At 37.9% G+C, this 18482-nt stretch overlaps 1 protein-coding gene and 1 pseudogene across 4 annotated transcripts in view; both read right to left on the bottom strand.

Annotated features, from left to right (window-relative positions):
* The window catches only part of LOC105307204 (cytochrome b5 type B), a 24257-nt gene extending 17380 nt beyond the window's left edge, over positions 1-6877 (bottom strand). For 3 of the 4 annotated variants that reach the window (XM_023524627.1, XM_011382581.2, XM_023524628.1), the window contains exon 1: positions 6603-6877. In XM_023524627.1, the coding sequence (XP_023380395.1) occupies positions 6603-6764 (162 nt within the window). In that variant the 5' untranslated portion in view covers positions 6765-6877. The remainder of the gene's footprint in view (positions 1-6602) is intronic. The other variant, XM_011382582.2, reaches the window with a different exon arrangement.
* LOC111732709 lies at positions 97-223 on the bottom strand (annotated as a pseudogene).
* Positions 6878-18482: the final 11605 nt, after the last annotated feature.

Below are 18482 nucleotides of genomic sequence, written 5' to 3'. Positions count from 1 at the left end.
TTTTTTTTTTTTTTTTTTAGGCGAGGCAACCCTTGGTTGACTTCACAGACTGCAAGGACCTTGTTAGTTTACAATCCCTTATTTTTTTATTTTTTATGCCTACAGCACCTGCTCTTCCTAGGTGGTCTTCCATCTAAGTACTAACCAAGTCTGAAAGTCTGACCCTGCTTAGCTTCCAAGATCAGATGGGATTGGGCTTGTTCAGGGTGGCATGGCCGTAGACTCTTATTTCTTATAACTACATATGAATCTACAATTTTCTCAATAAAATTTTCAATTAAAAAAATCAAATGGAATTTCTAAGTATGTGTATAAATGTGTATAAATTTACAGACACACACACACACACACAGATCATAGCAGCATTGTTATGACCCTGAACTTGAAACAACCCAGTGTCCATAAGCAGAGTATAAACAAATTGAGGGAGGGGCAATGAGGAGTTATTCTTCATGGGTAGAGTTTCAATTTGGGATGATGAAAAAGTTCTGGAGATAGATGATGGTGATGGTTGCACAATGATGTGAATGTACTTAATGCCACTAAATTATACACTTAAAAATGGCCGAAACAGTAACATTTGTTATGTGTATTTTACCACAATAAAAAGAAGCTAGGTTTACATACCTATATGTAGAAAAGTTGCTTTTGTCTGGATCTCAGCAAAACAAAACAAGACTAAAGGAATTTAGAGATTATCCTCAGTAATCTAGATTGGTTGCCTACATAATTGAAATCTATTGGACAATCATGAATTCCTTATTTTTATTAAATAAACCTAATATAAGGCAGTACATAGTTCCCATTTTCTTCTAGGATCTGCTTTGCTTTTAATAAATGTTAACTCATTATGAATTTTCAAAAAAAGGTTCTTTTGATCTAAACAGCCTTTGTGTTTTAAAGCTAATGGACCTTATTTCAGCTTATAACATCTAAGCAATTACACAATATTACAAATAAAAATGTTCCAAATAAAGTATACCGCAATCAAGTTCATAAACTGTCAGAAGAGATGAAACAATGTGATGGATTCATTTCTACCTCGGTCAACCAATAATCAAGTGAAAACCTTTAGACACAAAGAAAATTCTATAATGTCTCTTGTGAAGGATTTTAGTTCAACTCTCCAAAAAAATGTGGTAGAAGCATTTTGGAATGTTTCTTTTCATTTACTTTACTATTACTGAAATGAGGACAAAAAAATTTTGTTTTAATATAGAAAAGAGGACAACTTACAACAAAAAATAATACTTCCAGATTACTAATTCTATAGACAGGACAGGGACAGATGGGCAGAAAGATGAAAATGTGAACAATGACAGTTACAGAATCAAAATCTTGTTGGGTAAAAATTACAAATTCTCTGTGGGTGGAAATTCTATACTGATGTAATAAAAATGTAACATAGATAGTTGGAAAATGAAATCTAGAAACATTAAGTAAGATCATAGAAGCTGCAATATTAGGCCAGGTGATGAAAAGAGGGACCTCTAGCCAAACACATTTTTCTTCTCCCACCAGACTATAAGCTCCATAAGAACAGGGACCAGTTTTCTTTTTTATGGCTGGATTCCAGAACATAGCATGGCACCTGGAACACTGCGAGGTATAGGGCACTTTGCCCTCTTTCTCCTCCCACCTGTTCTCTCTCCCTTTCCTCGCTGGCAGGTGCTCACTCATACCCACAGGCAAAATGAATAAATAAGTGAAGGTTGATTTGTTGTTCACGGCCTCTCACTTGGACAGTGCTGGAAATTAAATTTCACCTTATCTTATTCCCAGCCTTCCCTAGGACTGACCACTTGGGACTACTCACTGAAAGACAGCACTCTTTCTATAGATTTGTTAATTCTACGAGATAGGTAAATTGCACTCTCTTTTGACTTGCCTTGGAGAAATCCAGTAAGAATTGGATTAGTCAAACTCTGAAGCTTTAAGGGGTTATTCTAGGGTTGCACCAAAAAAAGTCTGCATTCTCAGTCTTCATGAAGGCACCCTCTACCTTGCATGACAATTACTTGTGCACAGATCTCATCCACCTGCAAGTCCAAGGCAGTTAATTCACTTTGAAATTTTCAGAGCATCTGCCATTTAAAAGTGCTCAAAAGATGCTGCAGGAAAAATAGAATTTATTTTATTAATAATAAACATAACTGCTAACATTTACTGAGCTCTTTATGCCAGATACCATAACAAAGTCTTTATATGCATTATTTAAATTAACTAGCCCAACAACAACCTTGTGGAGTAGGTACTATTATCTCCATTTTACAGATGGAAAGGGCCTTTAAAGAGCTTATTTGCCCAAGAGTGCACAACTGTTAAGTTGTAAAGTAGGAAACTGAACCAGACACTTAGACTGCAGAGCCAAGACCCAGCCATTAGAATTATACTTCATATATATTAATTTTGCCAAGTTTCTCTTCAAAAGACTCTGTTAAGAAAATGAAAAGGCAAAATACAGACTGGAGAATATATTCGCAATACATGTATCTGAAAAAGATTTGCATCTAGAATATATAAAGAACACTTTCAAGTCAATAATAAGAAAACAAACAATCCAATTAAAAAATGGGCAAGACTGAACAGACACCTCTAAAAAGACATAAAAATGGCAAATCAGCCCACGAAGATACTTAACGTCATTTGTCATCAGGGAGATGCAAGTTAAAACCCTAATTATATACCAGTACACACCCACTAGAATGGCTAAAAGTAAAATTACTGGCAAATACCATGTGTCAATAAGGATATGGAGAAACTGGAAAACTCATGCACTGCTACTAGGAGTGTAAAATGATGTAGACACTTTAAGAAAAGTTCTGGCAGTTGCTTAAAAAGTTAAAACACACACACACACACACGCACACATGCACATGACCTAGCAATCTCACTCCTAGATGTCCATGCAAAGATGTGCACATGAAAGTTCATAGCAGCTTTATTCATAATAGCCAAAACTGGAAACCACCAAAATGTTAATCAACAGATAAACAAAGTTTAGTATACAATGAAATAAAAAGCAATAAATAGAAACAGATTGCTGAAAACATAGAAAAAGCATAAATGAATCTCGAATATATTAAGCAGAAGACGCCAGACATGAGTAGTTTTCTAGTGTTAGAAGTCAAATCAATGGTTGTATGAGGACAGGTGGTAGAAATGTTCTATATGTTGATTATGATGGTGATTATACATGTGAGACATTTGTCAAAACTCAATGAATTCTATATATAAAATCTCTATATTTCATTGTATATGCATTAGATCTCAAGAGTTTATGTAAGGAAACAAACCTAGATAGCAAAATATTAACAACCCAAATGTTTATCGATAGGAGACTGCTTAAATAGTGATCCACAGAACAAAATCTATGAATAAGAATGTGTTCCAGGAACTGATGTGGAAAGATAACTGAGACGTACAAGTGAAGTGAAAAAAGGCATAAACCAGTGTGTATAGCAGCGGTCCCCAACCTTTCTGGCACCAGGGACCAGTGCTCATGTGAGAATCTAGGGCCTAATGTGAGGTAGAGCTGAGGTGCTGAGGTGCTGATGCTAGAGGGGCTGCAAATACACATGAAGCTTCGCTCGCGGGTCTGCAGGTTACCCTACGGCACTCATCCGCGGCCTGGGGGTTGGGGACCCCTGGGGTACAGTATGTTACTTTCCGTGTAAAGAATAGGAGGGGCTACGTTCACTTTGCTTATGTGTGCAAAACAAAACTCGGGAAGGATACACAAACAACTAGTTAACTTTGGGCAGATGAAGTAGTTAACTTTGGGCAGATGAAGGCTTTTTACTATATACCTGTATGCCCTATTCAAAAAAGAAAAAAATTAACCTGAGTTCCAGAAAAAAGGTACCCGTTCTAACTTCCCTACATCATATCCCCAATCCTTCCAAACTATATCTAAAATGTGAAAGAAGGTGGCTATAAAACAGACCTAACTCCTAAGTCCCCCATCTCATCTAAGAACTGTATTCTTCCAGACCTCCAGGCCAGAAACTTTGGTGTCATCCTTGACTCTTTCTCTCACTCCTCAAATCCAATGCATCATTAAATCTTACTGGCTCTACCATCACAACACATCCAATATCTGACACTTCTCACTACCCCACTGCTACCACCCCGGTCCAAGCCACTATTTGGGCTCCTTAATTCTGCCCTTGTCCTCCTTTAGCCTTTTCTCAATAAGTGCAGTCAGAGTGACACTATTAAACCATTTAAGTCACATCATGTCACTCACTCCTCTGCTCCACTGTAGTTTCCCTTCTCAGGACAAAGGTCAAAAACATGCAAAGCTTTATGCAATCTGTTCTACCCTGATCATGCTGACTTCATCTACTGCTATCCAACCACTACAGACTCCCTCGTTGTTCCCAAAAAAAAAACATCACACATACTCCTACCTCAAAGGCCTTTGAACTTGCTTCCTCTACCGGGAATGCTCTCCCCACAGATATCCACATGACTAGCTCTTAACTTCCTTCCAGCCTTTACTCCAGTCATCTTAATAAAATCATCTCTGGCCATCATAACTGAAATTTCAACTCCTCATCTGCACACCCTCATCCCATACATATCTATTATCTTCTTCTCTGCTTTTTCTTCTTAGCACTTACCACTACCTAACATAGCATGTATTTTAGTTATTTGCTCTGCTTATTATCCACTTCCCATAGACTGTAATCCCCCTGAGGGCGTAAATGTTTAATTATCCACTGTTGTATCCTCAGTACTTAGAGCAGTATCTGTCACATAGCAGACACTTGGTAAATATGTGAATGAGTAAATGAATGAATGAATAGGGTTAGACTTAGACTAAACAAGAAAACAGAGATGGATACTACAGAACAGGTAAATAAAATGGCTAAATGCAGGTAAAGATCTCCAGTTCAAACTTCAGGGGAAGCCTTGGCACACCTGTGATGTCTCTGGCTCCATCAGCATGTGGTGAAGCAGTTTAGCAACCACTACTCAAGACTGAGTGTCCCCTACAGATATTGAGAGCTCCTTCTAAGTTTATTCTATATTCTGAATAAATCAAGAAGAAATTGGGGGAAATAAAACCACAAATGAAAAACATTATTACCTACCTATTATGAACTACACTTTAACAAGCTACAACCCACAACTAAAACTTATGACGCATATACCAAAGGACATAAGTCTAGAATTCTAAATACCATGTAGATGCGAAATCTAAATCTCAAAAAAAAACAAGTAAACAAGATCTAAACCAGACTCTTCCACTAATCAACTGCATGAGCAAAATCTCTCTGAACCTGTTTCTTGTACCCCTGTTAAAATAAGGATCACTACTATCGAAGTCACTCTCGATTAGTTATTCTGGAGATAAAATAATGGGAAAGCACTTTTAAATGCATAAAATGTCATACAGCATACAAATGCAAGTTACTAAACTTTATAATGTTAACTCACTGGCCACTAGAAAGATTTATTAAAAAGTGTCCTTGTTGGGGAAACTACATTTTAAAAGTTTTTATAAATTTATGACTAAGGATGTAGAGATATCTGCCCTAGGCCCCAGATTAACACAAAACATACTTGTGATTTTGCTTCAGAGAAAGACTAGAAAGGAATTTTTCCCAGTTATTTTATGCAAGAATTTCCAAGAAATTAACCACACGAATATTAATCTCTTACTCAAAATGATAGCCACCAAAATATATATGTAATATATAGTAAATATTTATATACATAAAATCTCAAAACCTAGAGATTGTGGCTGGGGATTGACTGCAAAAGAGAAAGAGGGAACTTTTTAGGGTGGTGGATATGCTCTTTCTTAATTGGGGATGCGATTACATAGGTGAATACATTGGTCAAAACTCATCAAACTGTGTATTTTAAATGGGCACAATTTATTGTATGTAAATTATACCTCAATAAAATTAGTTTAAACGAATTAGTCTCTCTTGTTTCCTTAAATAAAAAAAAAAAAAATCAGTTGCACCATGGCCTCATGGAGAACTTGAGATCTAATATATCACCTTGAAGATTTAAGAGGATGACAGGATCTGAGTCAGCAGCCAAGAAAAGGTCAACTCATGACCCTCTAGCCTCAATGTCAACTCAAATTAGAAAAAATAAACGCAGCATAATGGAGGTGGGTGAGAATTTCATATTCAAGAAAATGAAAACCAAAAATGATATTCCTTCGGGAAGCAGAGTGGGAAAAGCACACTGGAGTCCTTCAGAACTAGGTTCGAACGGCTCTAGGCTGTTAAGTGTGTACCCTTGGGAGTCCTCAGTCCTTGAGGCTCAGTTATCCTTTCTGCAAAATGGGGATCATAATGGCTGAGAGTTTAGCTCAGCACACAGTAAGTGCTCGATGCATGATAAGTAATATATGATATTATTTAAGGCAACAGAATTTAGTGCTGGCTGTAAATGCATGCATACATAAGCCCCCCACCCCAGTTTCCGTCTTGGAAGGTTGTAAGAGGTCTCTTTCGTACGCCTTATCGCCCTTAGCCTGACTTCATTTCTCGCTACACACACCCCTAGCACCTCTCCGGGACCGACCACCCCTCATCCCAGCAGCTCCCACGGGCCGTCCACCTCCTGGGCCCAACCTCGTTAAGGAAGCGGGTGATATCGTAGACTCGCCCGTGGATCACCAGCCATATGTCCTTCGAGGAGTTGCGCTTCGCCACCTCCTCCAAACGGTAATAGGTGACGGGGGTCTCCACCCCTTGCCCTTTCCCATCGCTGCCGCTTGCTTCCACAGTCGCCATTGGGCCTGAAACACCTCTTCTCCTCCGCTAACCGGTTTTCCGCTAAGTTCCTTGAGGTAGACGCTAAGATCAGCCCTCCCCGGCTTCCGTAACCAGGGTCCAAAGGCCGTCGGTGGGTTTCCGAAAACAGCCAATCACACCTCTGAATAATTCCTGGTTTGTTTTCTTTTCACCAATGAAACAAGGGATTGTTTCAAATCCCTCCCACTTCTCCCCCTTTCTCAGGACGTAGGCCTGGTTCGAGGTCCAACTAACCAATCAGAATTGCACATCCCATCCAATCTCGCCCGTCAGACACCGTGATTTTGGAAAGGCGCCTAATGGAGACGTGTTGATTAAGTGTCATGGAGGAGAAGTTTCCCTTTCACTTTGGCTTACCAGCCTGCAGAGTCCTGGATGAGGGGGCTGAGTCTCCATTTTCCCATTTCCCATCCCTTCTCCGTGGGGCCCTGCTGAGTCGCGCCAAGCTCGTTTTCCCCACCGCCCGCGCGGCATGTATTCCAGCCGCCGATTTACATCATTGCTTTGCAGCCTAGCGAATCTTGTCTCTAAGGCTGTTTCCTCGCTAGTGAAGTGGGCATGATAACCTCTACCTTATAGAGAACTCTGGCCAGTTAAGTGAGAGTATATCTACAGAGCTCTTGGCACGTAGTAATCAATACAGAAATGAAAAGGCGGAGTAACTGAATCTCAGGGTGCCTGAGTCACCTGAGGAAGCTTCGTTAAAAATGCAGATTCCCTCCAGTCTAGCCATGGAGTCTCTCCTTCACCTTGAATTTTGGCTTGCCTTTTTACTTTGACCAATAGATTGTGGCAGAAGTGCTGCGCAAGTTACAAGTCTAGACCTCTAGAGGCCTTGAAGTTTCCATCTTCACCGTCTTAGAACAGTACCTGCGGATCATGATGCCGGGGAAGAAGCCTGGGATTAAAGACTAGCCATTTAAACTGACTCAGCTGAGCCCACCCCTTAATCAACTTGTCAGCTGAATGCAAACACATGATGAGCAAAACCACTCAGTCAACCCACAGGATCATGAGAAATAATAAAACATTGTTTTAAGACACTAAAAAGAAAAAAAGAAAAGCAGATTCCTAGCCCCCCTCCAGAGATTCAGGTTCGGTGGGTCTGGATATAGAACAATAAATCAACACTTTTATCAACTATTTTGGATGACTCAAGTGATCGGTGGGTAATTTTGGGAATCATTGAACTTTTTTTTTTTTTTTTTGAAGCATAGTAGATGGCTCATACAGTGAATTAGTACAATTACATGGCATTTACCTCCACCTCTGGAAAACTTGAGTCCAATAGTGTTTTAAAAACTCTATTTTAAAAACTCTGAAGAACCTCTCAGCAACAGGAAGGGTTGGACAAATAATCTGGAGTACCACAAAAGCAAAAGCAGGCTCTCTGTGACTGGGGAAAGTGTGGTTGGGATTCCTCCAGTAGCAGTGATAATCTTCCTCAAAGGGACCTGGGCAGGTGACAGGACCTTAGAGGGGAAACGCTACATGGTACATTCAGGGAGATTGAACCCTCGTTGCCAGGGCTCCCGACTAGCAGAAATACCTGAGCTCCACTGTGGAGGCTGTCAGCTCTGCAACAGATCTTTCAGTGACCAACGTGGACTGAGGATAGAGGGCCCTTGCTGAATGTTTTGCACCATGTAAAACCACTGGGAAGAAGAACACCCTTGTAAATGACTGAGACTGAATTTGTCACCATCATGGTAAGTGAAATTAGGTTCCAATTAAAGTGTTTTTATAAATCAATATTTAAATTTGTTTTAGAATTTCAAACAGTTAAGTTGAAAGAATAGTACAATGAACTCCCATATACTTCTAATTTAAATTCACCAATTTTAATACTTTTCCTTATTTGATTTCTTCCATATGTTTATTAATGTTAATAATGTCAAACTATTTCCGACATCACGACCCTTTACCTCCAAATAATTCTGTATCTTCTAAAAATAAGAACATATTCTTACATGACCCCAGTATGATTTTCAAATTCAGAAAATTTAACATTCATACAAAGTTATTATTTAACATGCTGTCTATATCATTTTCCAATTATAATAATTGCATTTATTTACGAGTCTTTAGTCTCCTTTAATCAGGTACATTTCTTCAACCTTTTTTTCCCCATGACATTGACATTTTTGAAAAGTATGGCCTCAAATTGAATCTGATTCAGAAAAATATTGTGGCCTAACTATATTGATTGTAAATTTATATTCATAATTTAAAGCACATGTTAGCCAGAAGGTCTAGCTTGGAATCCTGTCCATACCATTCACTCACTTGATAACATAGGCAGTTTTCTCAATCTCTTCTTTTTCAAGTGGATACCCTGCTGTTCCAATACCACCTGATGAAAACACGATTCCCTGTTGAATTGTTTTTATGTCTTTGTTGAAAATCGATTGACCATATAAGTGTAGGTCTTTTTCTGAAATTTCTATTCTGTTACAGTGATTTGTCTGTATGTCTTTATGCCAATTTCGCACTATTTTGATTACTATAGCTTTGAAATAAGGCTTGAAGACAGGTAATGTAAATCCTTCAGCTTTGCTCGTATTTTTCAAAATTGTTTCTGCTAGATACTTTGTATTTCCATACATATATTTTGAAATCAGCTTGTTGAACCAAGTGATCAAGGTTAACATCACCAGATACAAATCATGTTGATAGTATGTATCTTCTGGCAAACTTCTTTAAGCACAAGAAAAACATTAGGCAAACCCAAACTGAAGGACATTCTACAAAATATCTGACCAGTATTCCTCAAAACAATCTCATTTAAAAAACAAACAAAAAGACAAGATAACACCGAGAAATTGTCAATTGTCACAGACCCAAGAAGACTGAGACACAATAGCTAAATGCAGTGTGGATTGTATCCACATAAAGTTAGCAGTAAGGTACCACTGTTGACTTCTTAGTTTTGACAAATGTACTATAGTATGTGTAAGATGTTAACTTTATGGGAAGCTGGGTGAAAGGTATAGAAGAACTCTGTATTATATTTGCAAATTTTCTGTAAATCTAAAATAAATCCCAAAATAAAAAGTTTATTTTAAAAAATCAGCCCGTTAATTTCTGTATAAGAGTTTATAGATGAATTTATAGAGAATGAACATCTTAACAACCTTAGGTCTTAGATCCACAAACACAGTATACTGCTACATTTATTTAAATCTTTTTTTTTAATTTGTAATTTTCAGCATACAGGGCTTCTACGTATTTTATTAAATTTGTTTCTAAATATTTTATGGTTTTTATGCTAATTATAAATTGAATTATTTCAGTTGCTCGCTGCTATAATAAAGAAATATAATTTTGTACAATGACTTAGTATTCTATGACCTTGCTAAATTCACTTATAGTTCTAGAGGTTGTTTTTACATTTCTTAGAATAAACTTAAATGTAGCAATCATATCATCTGCTAACAGACAGTTTTACTTCCTCCTTTCCAATCTGTGTGCTTTTTTTTCCTTGCCTTATTTCACTAGCTAGGACTTCTAATACAACACTGAATAAAAATGGTAAAATGAGTATTCCTGCCTTGTTCCCAATCTTAGGAAGAGGAAGAAGGCATTCAGTCTTTCATAATTAAATACGATGTTGTCTGCAGGTTTTTCAGTAGATGCCCTTTATCAGGTAGAGGGCAGAATTACCCTATATTCCTAGTTCCTCAAGGGTTTTTGTTTTTGTTTTTGTTTTTTCTAATCGTGAATGAATATTAAATCCTGTTGAATATTTTTTCTGCATCTATTGGGATGATCTTATGATTTTTCTCCTTTATTCTGTTAATATGGTGACTTACTTTGAATTGTTTTCAAAAATTTATCCATCTTTGCATTCCTGGGATAAACCCCACTTGGTTAGGATGTTGGTCTTTTTTATTTATCGTTGGATTCAATTTGCTACTATTTTTTTAAGGATCTTTGCATCTATATTCATGAGAAATATTGGCCTGTAATTTGTTCTTTAATGTCTTTAAGAGTTTTTTCAAGCTCTTTGATAAATATTTACTACAAAACTACAGCTATGTACTGTATCAACATGAATATTAAAAAAAAAAAAAAACTCAGCACAGTGCCTGCCACAGAGTCCTCAGCAAATGCCAGCTATTTTGGAGTTATTATTTCTAGATGCTATAAATGAGACCCAGCTCTTAAAGAAAACTTACTTTCTAAGAGGAAGATGACACTTACTACATAAGACATTTTTAACATTAACACTTTACTTTTGCTGTTTTTACGTTTTAGAAAATCCCCTCCCTGCTGCTGTTCAGGTGTGTGCTCTGAAGTTTATCTCAGGTAACAGTGGGATAAGTGTGTGAGAACCTGTTCCAGGGGAATTGTTATTTACCTTGCAAGTACATTTTACTGCTTTTGTATGACTAGTAAAATTGGAACAGGAAACTGTCAAGGAAAACTGCACATGCTCCTTGAGAATAGAGCAAGGAACAAGGATTCTATCTCATTTTTTGCAGACATCAAACATACCTCCTGTGTTCTCACCCTTTTTTGGGGGGAGGGGGTAAGGGAGTTCCCCTATCCTATTCCAGGAATGGACTACAATGAGGAGCCCCTGAAATCTGTTCTTGTCCTTTTCAAAATATTATATCCCCTAGCGACCTATTCTGTTCTGCCAGAAGGAAGACAAACTCTTAAAGCCATCACAGTCCAACACTCTCCCCTTCCCAAGGCCAGGCCTAGGCCATCCAGTGTCAGGGAGGCTTCAGGGAGTTGGTTCAAAGTTAGCAAAGTTAGGAGCCCATATCCTACAGGTCATGCCCTCAGGGAGGGTTTGGCTGCAAGCATCCTAGAGTTGTTCAACCCCAGGTCAGCCAGATCTCCCTGGCCTGTTGAGTGACCTCTTCTGGAGATTCCCCTGAGGCCATCCTGTTGAATCTTATGCGGGGGAGCCCACCTCCCACCAGACCAGCCCGGTTTCTAGAAGTGAAAGAAACTGAAGCTGGGCAAACATGCATCGTCGACAAGGATGCTTTCTACGCTGGGTCAGTTTTCCTAGCTTCAGCACAACCACCTTTCTTCCTTCCACTGTTTGTTTGTTTTTAACAGGTAATAAATACATTCACATGTTCTAAAAAGAAAATATATGTGTGTATAAATATATATGTGTGTGTGTGTGTGTATGTGTATTCATTCTCACAAAATAACCACCACATAACTTTATTTTCTTATTTATCCTCTCCACTCCCCTCCCTTTTTATACAAAATATAGCTTATTGTATATACTTTATGCATATTGCTTTATTCACTTAACAATATCTCCCTAAGATCATTCCATATCAGTTTAGAGAGAGGTTCCTCATTCTTTTCTTATAGCCACATTTATAGTCATGTCATAGTTTATTTAATAATACATATTTGGATTGTTTCCAGTCTTTTGCCATTATCCTCAATGCTTCAATGAATGTACATGTCATTTGCTCAAGTGCAATTTTATCTATAGGACATATTCCCACAAGTGAGAAGAGCTGGACCAAAGATATTAGCAAATTTTCCTTCATACAGGATATATTGATTTACATACCCATCCACAATGTGTGAGGATGTCTGCTTTCATAAAATCTTACCAACAGTGTGCATGATCAATAGACAGAGCAATGAAATGAAATAGAAGTCCTAAAATACACAATATAGAAGATGTAACAAAAATGTTATCTCAAATCAGTGAGGAAAAGGGAGACTTTTATAGCTGAAACAAAACAATAAATAAATAATGTTTTTCTAGAATTTTTTTTTTCTGGAAAAAAATAATTTGGCTATATATCCATATACCAGGAGAAACTTCATCTTGATCCAATATTTAAGCATAATAAATTAAAAAATAAAAAGTATTACTCCGCCTATTCAAAGTTCAAAAACAGGCAAAACAAATACAACAAAAGCACAAGTGACAAAAGAATAGAAAAACTGGACTTCATTAAAATAAAAAATGTTTGTGTTGCAAACAAGTCCATTAAAACTGAAAAGACTAGGAGAAAAATACTTCCAAATCATATATAGGCATACCTCAGAGATATTACGGGTTCAGTTCCAGACCACTGCAAGAAAGTGAGTATTGCAGTAAAGAGAGTCGTCATCTTTTTGCTGGTGGATGGTCTTGCCTTCAATTTGTAGAAAACATACCTGTGAGGTGCAATAAAGTGAAACAAAATAAAACATGATATACCCGTATCTGATAAGAGACTTGTATCTAGAATATATAAAGAACACTTACAGCTGAACAATAAAAAGATAGCATAATTTTAAAATGCATAAAGGATTTTAGTAAACATTTCACCAAAGAAGCTACAAATGGTTAATAAGCATATGAAAAGATGCTCGACGTTATCAGCTGTCAGGGAAATGCAACTCAAAACCACAATGAGATTCCCCTTCACACCCACTAGGACGGTCAAAATTAAAAAAACAAAAAAACAAAAACAATAACAAGTGTCGATGAGTATTTAGAGAAACTGGTCCACTAGTACATTGCTAGTACGAATGTAAAATGGAGCATCCACCATATAGAACAGTTTGGCAGTTCCTCACAAAGTTAAACATAGACTTACCATATGACTTGGCAATTCCACTCCTAGGTATACACCCATGAGAAATGAAAACGTGAGTCTACACAAAAACTTGTTCACAAATGTTCGTAGCAGCATTATTCGTAATAGCCAAAAAGTAGAAACATCTCAAACGTCTCTCAACGGATGAATGGATAAATAGTTTGGTGTTTCCTTACAATGAAATATTATTCTGCAATAAAAATAGCATGCTTAAACATGGATGTACTTTGAAAAAATATGCTAAGTGAAACTCATCACAACAGAGTATATACTGTACGATTTCAGTTATTGAAATTTATATGAAAGAGGCACATGGCACATCTATAGAGACAAAAAGTAGATTTAGTGGTTATACAGGGCTTGAAAGCATTGGAGGAATGGAGAGTGACTCCTAATGGGAATGAGGTTTCTTTTTGGGAGGGTGAAATATTGTAAAATTGTGCAACCCTATGTCTATACTAAAAGGTACTGAATTGTATACACTTTCAACAGGTGAATTGTATGGTATGTGAGTTATATCTCAATTAAGCTGTTGAAGAAAAAACAAATTGAGATATAGTGTTAGAAGTCTGGACTACTGGTTAGGGGAAGGGCATGAAGAGGGGTAAAGAGAGGGATTTAAAACAAAAAAAGGCTACAATATGTCCAGATGTGGAGCCAATGAAAGAATGGATGCGAAAAGACATTAAAATTTTGAAGCTCTTTATAGTGTAAGGGGTTCTTTCTGATAAAGATAACCTAGTACAGAGACTAAGTAGTGTCACTGTTTTTACTACAGTCTATTGGGCAAAAGGCCACTTTGAAAAATCATAATGTTTCCATAAACACGAAGTTTCCTTTAGGTTGGTTTTGCCCTCAGAATGCTCCAATTTGTCTTTGGTCACTGGCCTTTAGTCCGTTACGGATGTAAAGCATAGAAAGCTCCTTCGTGACTAGATTAACTTGTAATGTTTTCAAAATAAGCTTCATTAGATACAATTTATTTGCATTAATGTACTTTTATTAACCATTATCCACATTTATTTAAGTAGGAACTTCCTCAAGGGTGTGGCTGGAGGAGTAAACAATGGCTATGAATTCAGTGATAAGTTAATAAAGTAAGATAAAGGATAGTAGAGAGGACAATTTTTAAATTTAATTTTTTAAGTCTTTAATACATTCACATTATTCAAAACAAAAAATAATTTAAACAGCTCAATAAAAAGTTTCTTGCCAACCTTTTCCACCCACTTTCCATCCCCTTTCACTCACCCACTCCAGATAATCACTTAATAAGTTTTTTGTGTATCTTTCCTGAGTTTCTCTATGCCAATGCAAGTAAATATAAATATTTATGCTTAGTTTTACTCATTTTTATATTAAAGGTAGCAATAAATACACAGTTCAGTATCTTGGCCTTTTTTACTTAATGACATCTTAGCAATGTTTAGATACTAAGCCAGAGCCTCTCGTTTATTTTTACAGTTGCGTAGTTTCCCCTAGTTTAATATTCAGGTTGGTGTGAGTATATCGTAATTTCATTAGTCTCCTACTGATGGAGATTTGGGTTTCCAGGCTTTTGGAATTACAAACAACGCTGTCATTAATAACCTTGATCTTATGTCATTATGCACACGTACAAAAAGAAACAGGACTTCTAGGTCAAAAGCATACGCATTTGTAGTGTTAGCAATTGTACCAATTTACATCCTCACTGGTGATGCATGTGAATGCCACTTTCTTCACAGACCCACAAATGGTGTGCTATCAAAATTTTTGAATTATACCAATCTGAAAGTTTAAAAAATTGTATTACACGGTAGTTTTGACTTGCATGTCTCTTCTCATACGTGAGGTCAAACATTGCTTTCTATAGTTAAGAGTAATAAAGGAATTATCAACCTCCTATCTAGATCAATTCTTGAAAAATAATCATAATAGCCAAGAATTTCTTTTGAGTTGAGAGGGCTTTATTTCTATCTGCCAAGCTTGAGCTACCTGAGGGGATATTCCCCTCTGCCTGGAACGGCCACCTACCCAACTTCACATTCAGATTTTATCATTCTAATTTCAGATTAAATGTCACCCCTTTGGTGAGATATAGGTGAGCCAGCTCATCCTAGGTGGCTACCAGTGTCTCTAACATAGCATTCTGTTTTCTTTCTCTCCATAAAATTCATGGCTACGTGATATTTTTCTGATTTATGTGTTGATTGATCTGTAATGTGCACCCCAGTATATGACATGATGCTTGGCACACAGTAGGTACCTAATACTACTTGTTGAATAGATAAATGCCCAGCTTCTGAAATGAGGAAAAAAAAGAGGTTAAGTTTCTAAACAGTTTATAAACAGAGGTTTTTGAAATTGGAGTGTGGGAAAGGAATTTGGCCTTGCCCCCTGGGCTGAGAATGCCTATAGCCAGCCCCTAACCCTGAAACTTTATTCTTAAAGCATTTTAAATTTGTGTTAGCTTTGAGTAGTGGACGTGAGACCTAACCTCAGTTTAGTTCAGTTTAGGTTTGGGACACCGGGATATTTTCTTTCATCCATAATCACTGAATCAAGGTCTATAAATCAAACAGTTAAGACACAAAACACAAACAAGGTCGTAATTTGTTTCTTCCTGCCCTCTGTTTTTCTTGGCATGAAAAATCTCAAGCTTTTCCTGACTGGGGATGGGTAATGACACTGGGGGGTGATTCATTAAAAATGGCCTGAATAACTGGCCTTTCATTTCTTCTCATTTTTTCCCCTTATTGTCTCAATTCATGTAAGGAAACACATTGAATAAAATAATTCTGCTGATAAAAAAACTCCTTGACTCTTTGTTCACTTGAAGCTATATGTTCCCAGAATCAAAATCTTGGAGCGGGAAGGCCAATGTGGCTAAGGGTGATGTGATGGGTATTTCTGATAGAGAAGGAAGGCCAGGAAACCCGGCTTATGGAGACCACTTTTACCCCCTTTTCTTACTAAAGCTGTCTAATTTGTTAGGAAATTGTTCCTGTCCCCCGAGGACCCTGGCAGAAGTTGGAGGTGGCTGTGGGTAAGCCTGAGAACCTCATCTCTAAAATGGGTGTCATGATACTAATACTTTCCTCTCAAATGAGTGCCATTAATGTCAACCATTCCTAAGGCCAGGAGAGAGAAAAGGAAGTGGTAGCAATAAAAAATATTCCATTTAATAGTACACAGAGATCATACTATTAAGAGAAACAGCAGAATATACTATTTTCATCATTTACACTATACACTGCTATTTTATTTGCAATGTTTTAAATACAATTTTAAAAGAAATAAATAATAAAATTAAAAGTATGTATAGAAAAAAGCTGCACAATAACAGACCAAAACGCTAATGGCTAGCTCAGGGTGAGGGTTTGGAGTTGATTTCAGTTTTCATCTTCATATTTTTGCATATCTTTTAGTTCTTTTCACAGATGGTGATTACTTTTGTAATTAAAAAGAAATAAGAATAAAATGATTGTTTTGTTTGTTTAAGTTGGTTTGTGTGCTCCAAACTCCTGCATCTCACTGTAGAAGTGGAACAATTTATTTTCCAAGAGGTGGGCACAGAAGGACACAAGTGGGACAGATGTGAGTATGATCCAGTCAGCATGAGGCTGTGGAAAAATACCAGTGACGCCACACCCTCAGCATGGTTCTGGTGAAGGCCACTATTAAATCACCCTTCTGTTGTTTTTTTTTCTCCTCTCCACATGAAATAATCCCAGTTCCTCTCAACCTGCTGTTGTAAATCTAGCATTCTTGCCTTTTGCCATTTTAGTTACCTCCCTCTGGGCCTGCTCTAGCCCCCTCCACCATCTCTGTGGATTCCCCAGGCGACCAGCTCCTCCCACAGGGGACCCCGCCAGGAAAGGGAGAGTGAGAGGACGAATCTGTGGGTCCCTAACGTTCTAAATTGGTGGTTCTTGTTGACTTTTGAAAAGGGGCTCAATAAATAGCATGGCTCTGAATCAACGGGGGGTCTGGGCAGTCAGGAGAAGGATTATCTTCTGATAAGGGTATATAGGTTGGAGAAGGCAGCCGAGAGTGCACGCCCAAGAGGTTTCATTGTATCCTAATTAAACAGACTTTCCCATCAGTCCCAGGCAGCCATGCGCCGGGGTACCCTCCACGTATGGAAAGGGAGAACTTGTGCTCCCTCCCAGGATCTCGATCCAAAAGGACCAGAAACAGGAAGGCACTGGGCGACTCATGCCCAGTTTCTCCTAATGCTCTCCCTTCCTGAGTGCAGAAGGTGAAAGGACCAAAGAGGAGCCTGGAGCCTTAGCGTTAATTGATGACCCGCTACAGGAAGGAAATAGAAAGCATTTTCCTCTCCAAAAGTTATTATTTCTTGGATTACAGAGCACTTTGAGAATATGGAGCAAACTATAAACCACCGCCTCAGAAAAAGTGCACACAAGTGCCGTACTTTAATATTAATTGTTGATATCTGCCAGCCTTTCCCTTTTTCCCGGGCTCAGTACCCCCATCTTCCTCAGAAGAACTGTTCTTATTCTATTATATGTGAAGATAGTGGGGCTGCCAATCAATATGCACGGCCTGCCCCTCGTCTGCAAGTGGGCCATGTGATCCGATCTGCCCAATCATAGAAACTCATTTCCCTGACCCCATCGTTTCATAAATGGACACTTGATTTAAAGCAGCCAGTCAGGGAAAGAGAACTAAGGTTTAGTACTTGAAGAATACTAAACCAAGAAAAAAAGTAAAGCTTGGGGGTCTCCAAAGCTGTTTTGTCTGCCAAGTAGAGAGACTCTAAACAACGGAGCCCAAGGAAGAAGAGATGTGCCCTGGGGACATTGTTGAACCCTTGAATCTAGTCATAATGAAATCTCGTCTTATGGTTAATTTGTTTTTTTTTGTTTGTTTTTTGTTTTTTCCTCAAGCTAATGTGAGGTAGGTTTCTGTTCCTTGTAATTTATGCATACACCCAGAACTTGGCTTTCACTCTCAGGGGTGCTCAGAAACCCAAACCCCCACTGGATGTTCAGGGGCCCTTCTGTTAGTGGTGCCCATTATACACTTGAAAACTGATCAAGTCCTCTCAAAAATTCAGATAGAGCTGGCTATTGCATTTGGAGCAGCGATACTTGCTTCTTTATGCTGGCACCAT

This window comes from Pteropus vampyrus, unplaced genomic scaffold, assembly GCF_000151845.1.
Source record: "Pteropus vampyrus isolate Shadow unplaced genomic scaffold, Pvam_2.0 Scaffold483, whole genome shotgun sequence".
NCBI classification, from domain to species: Eukaryota; Metazoa; Chordata; class Mammalia; order Chiroptera; family Pteropodidae; genus Pteropus; species Pteropus vampyrus.
The sequence above is the reverse complement of the archived record's forward strand: the minus strand, read 5'-3'. Positions and strand labels throughout refer to the sequence as shown.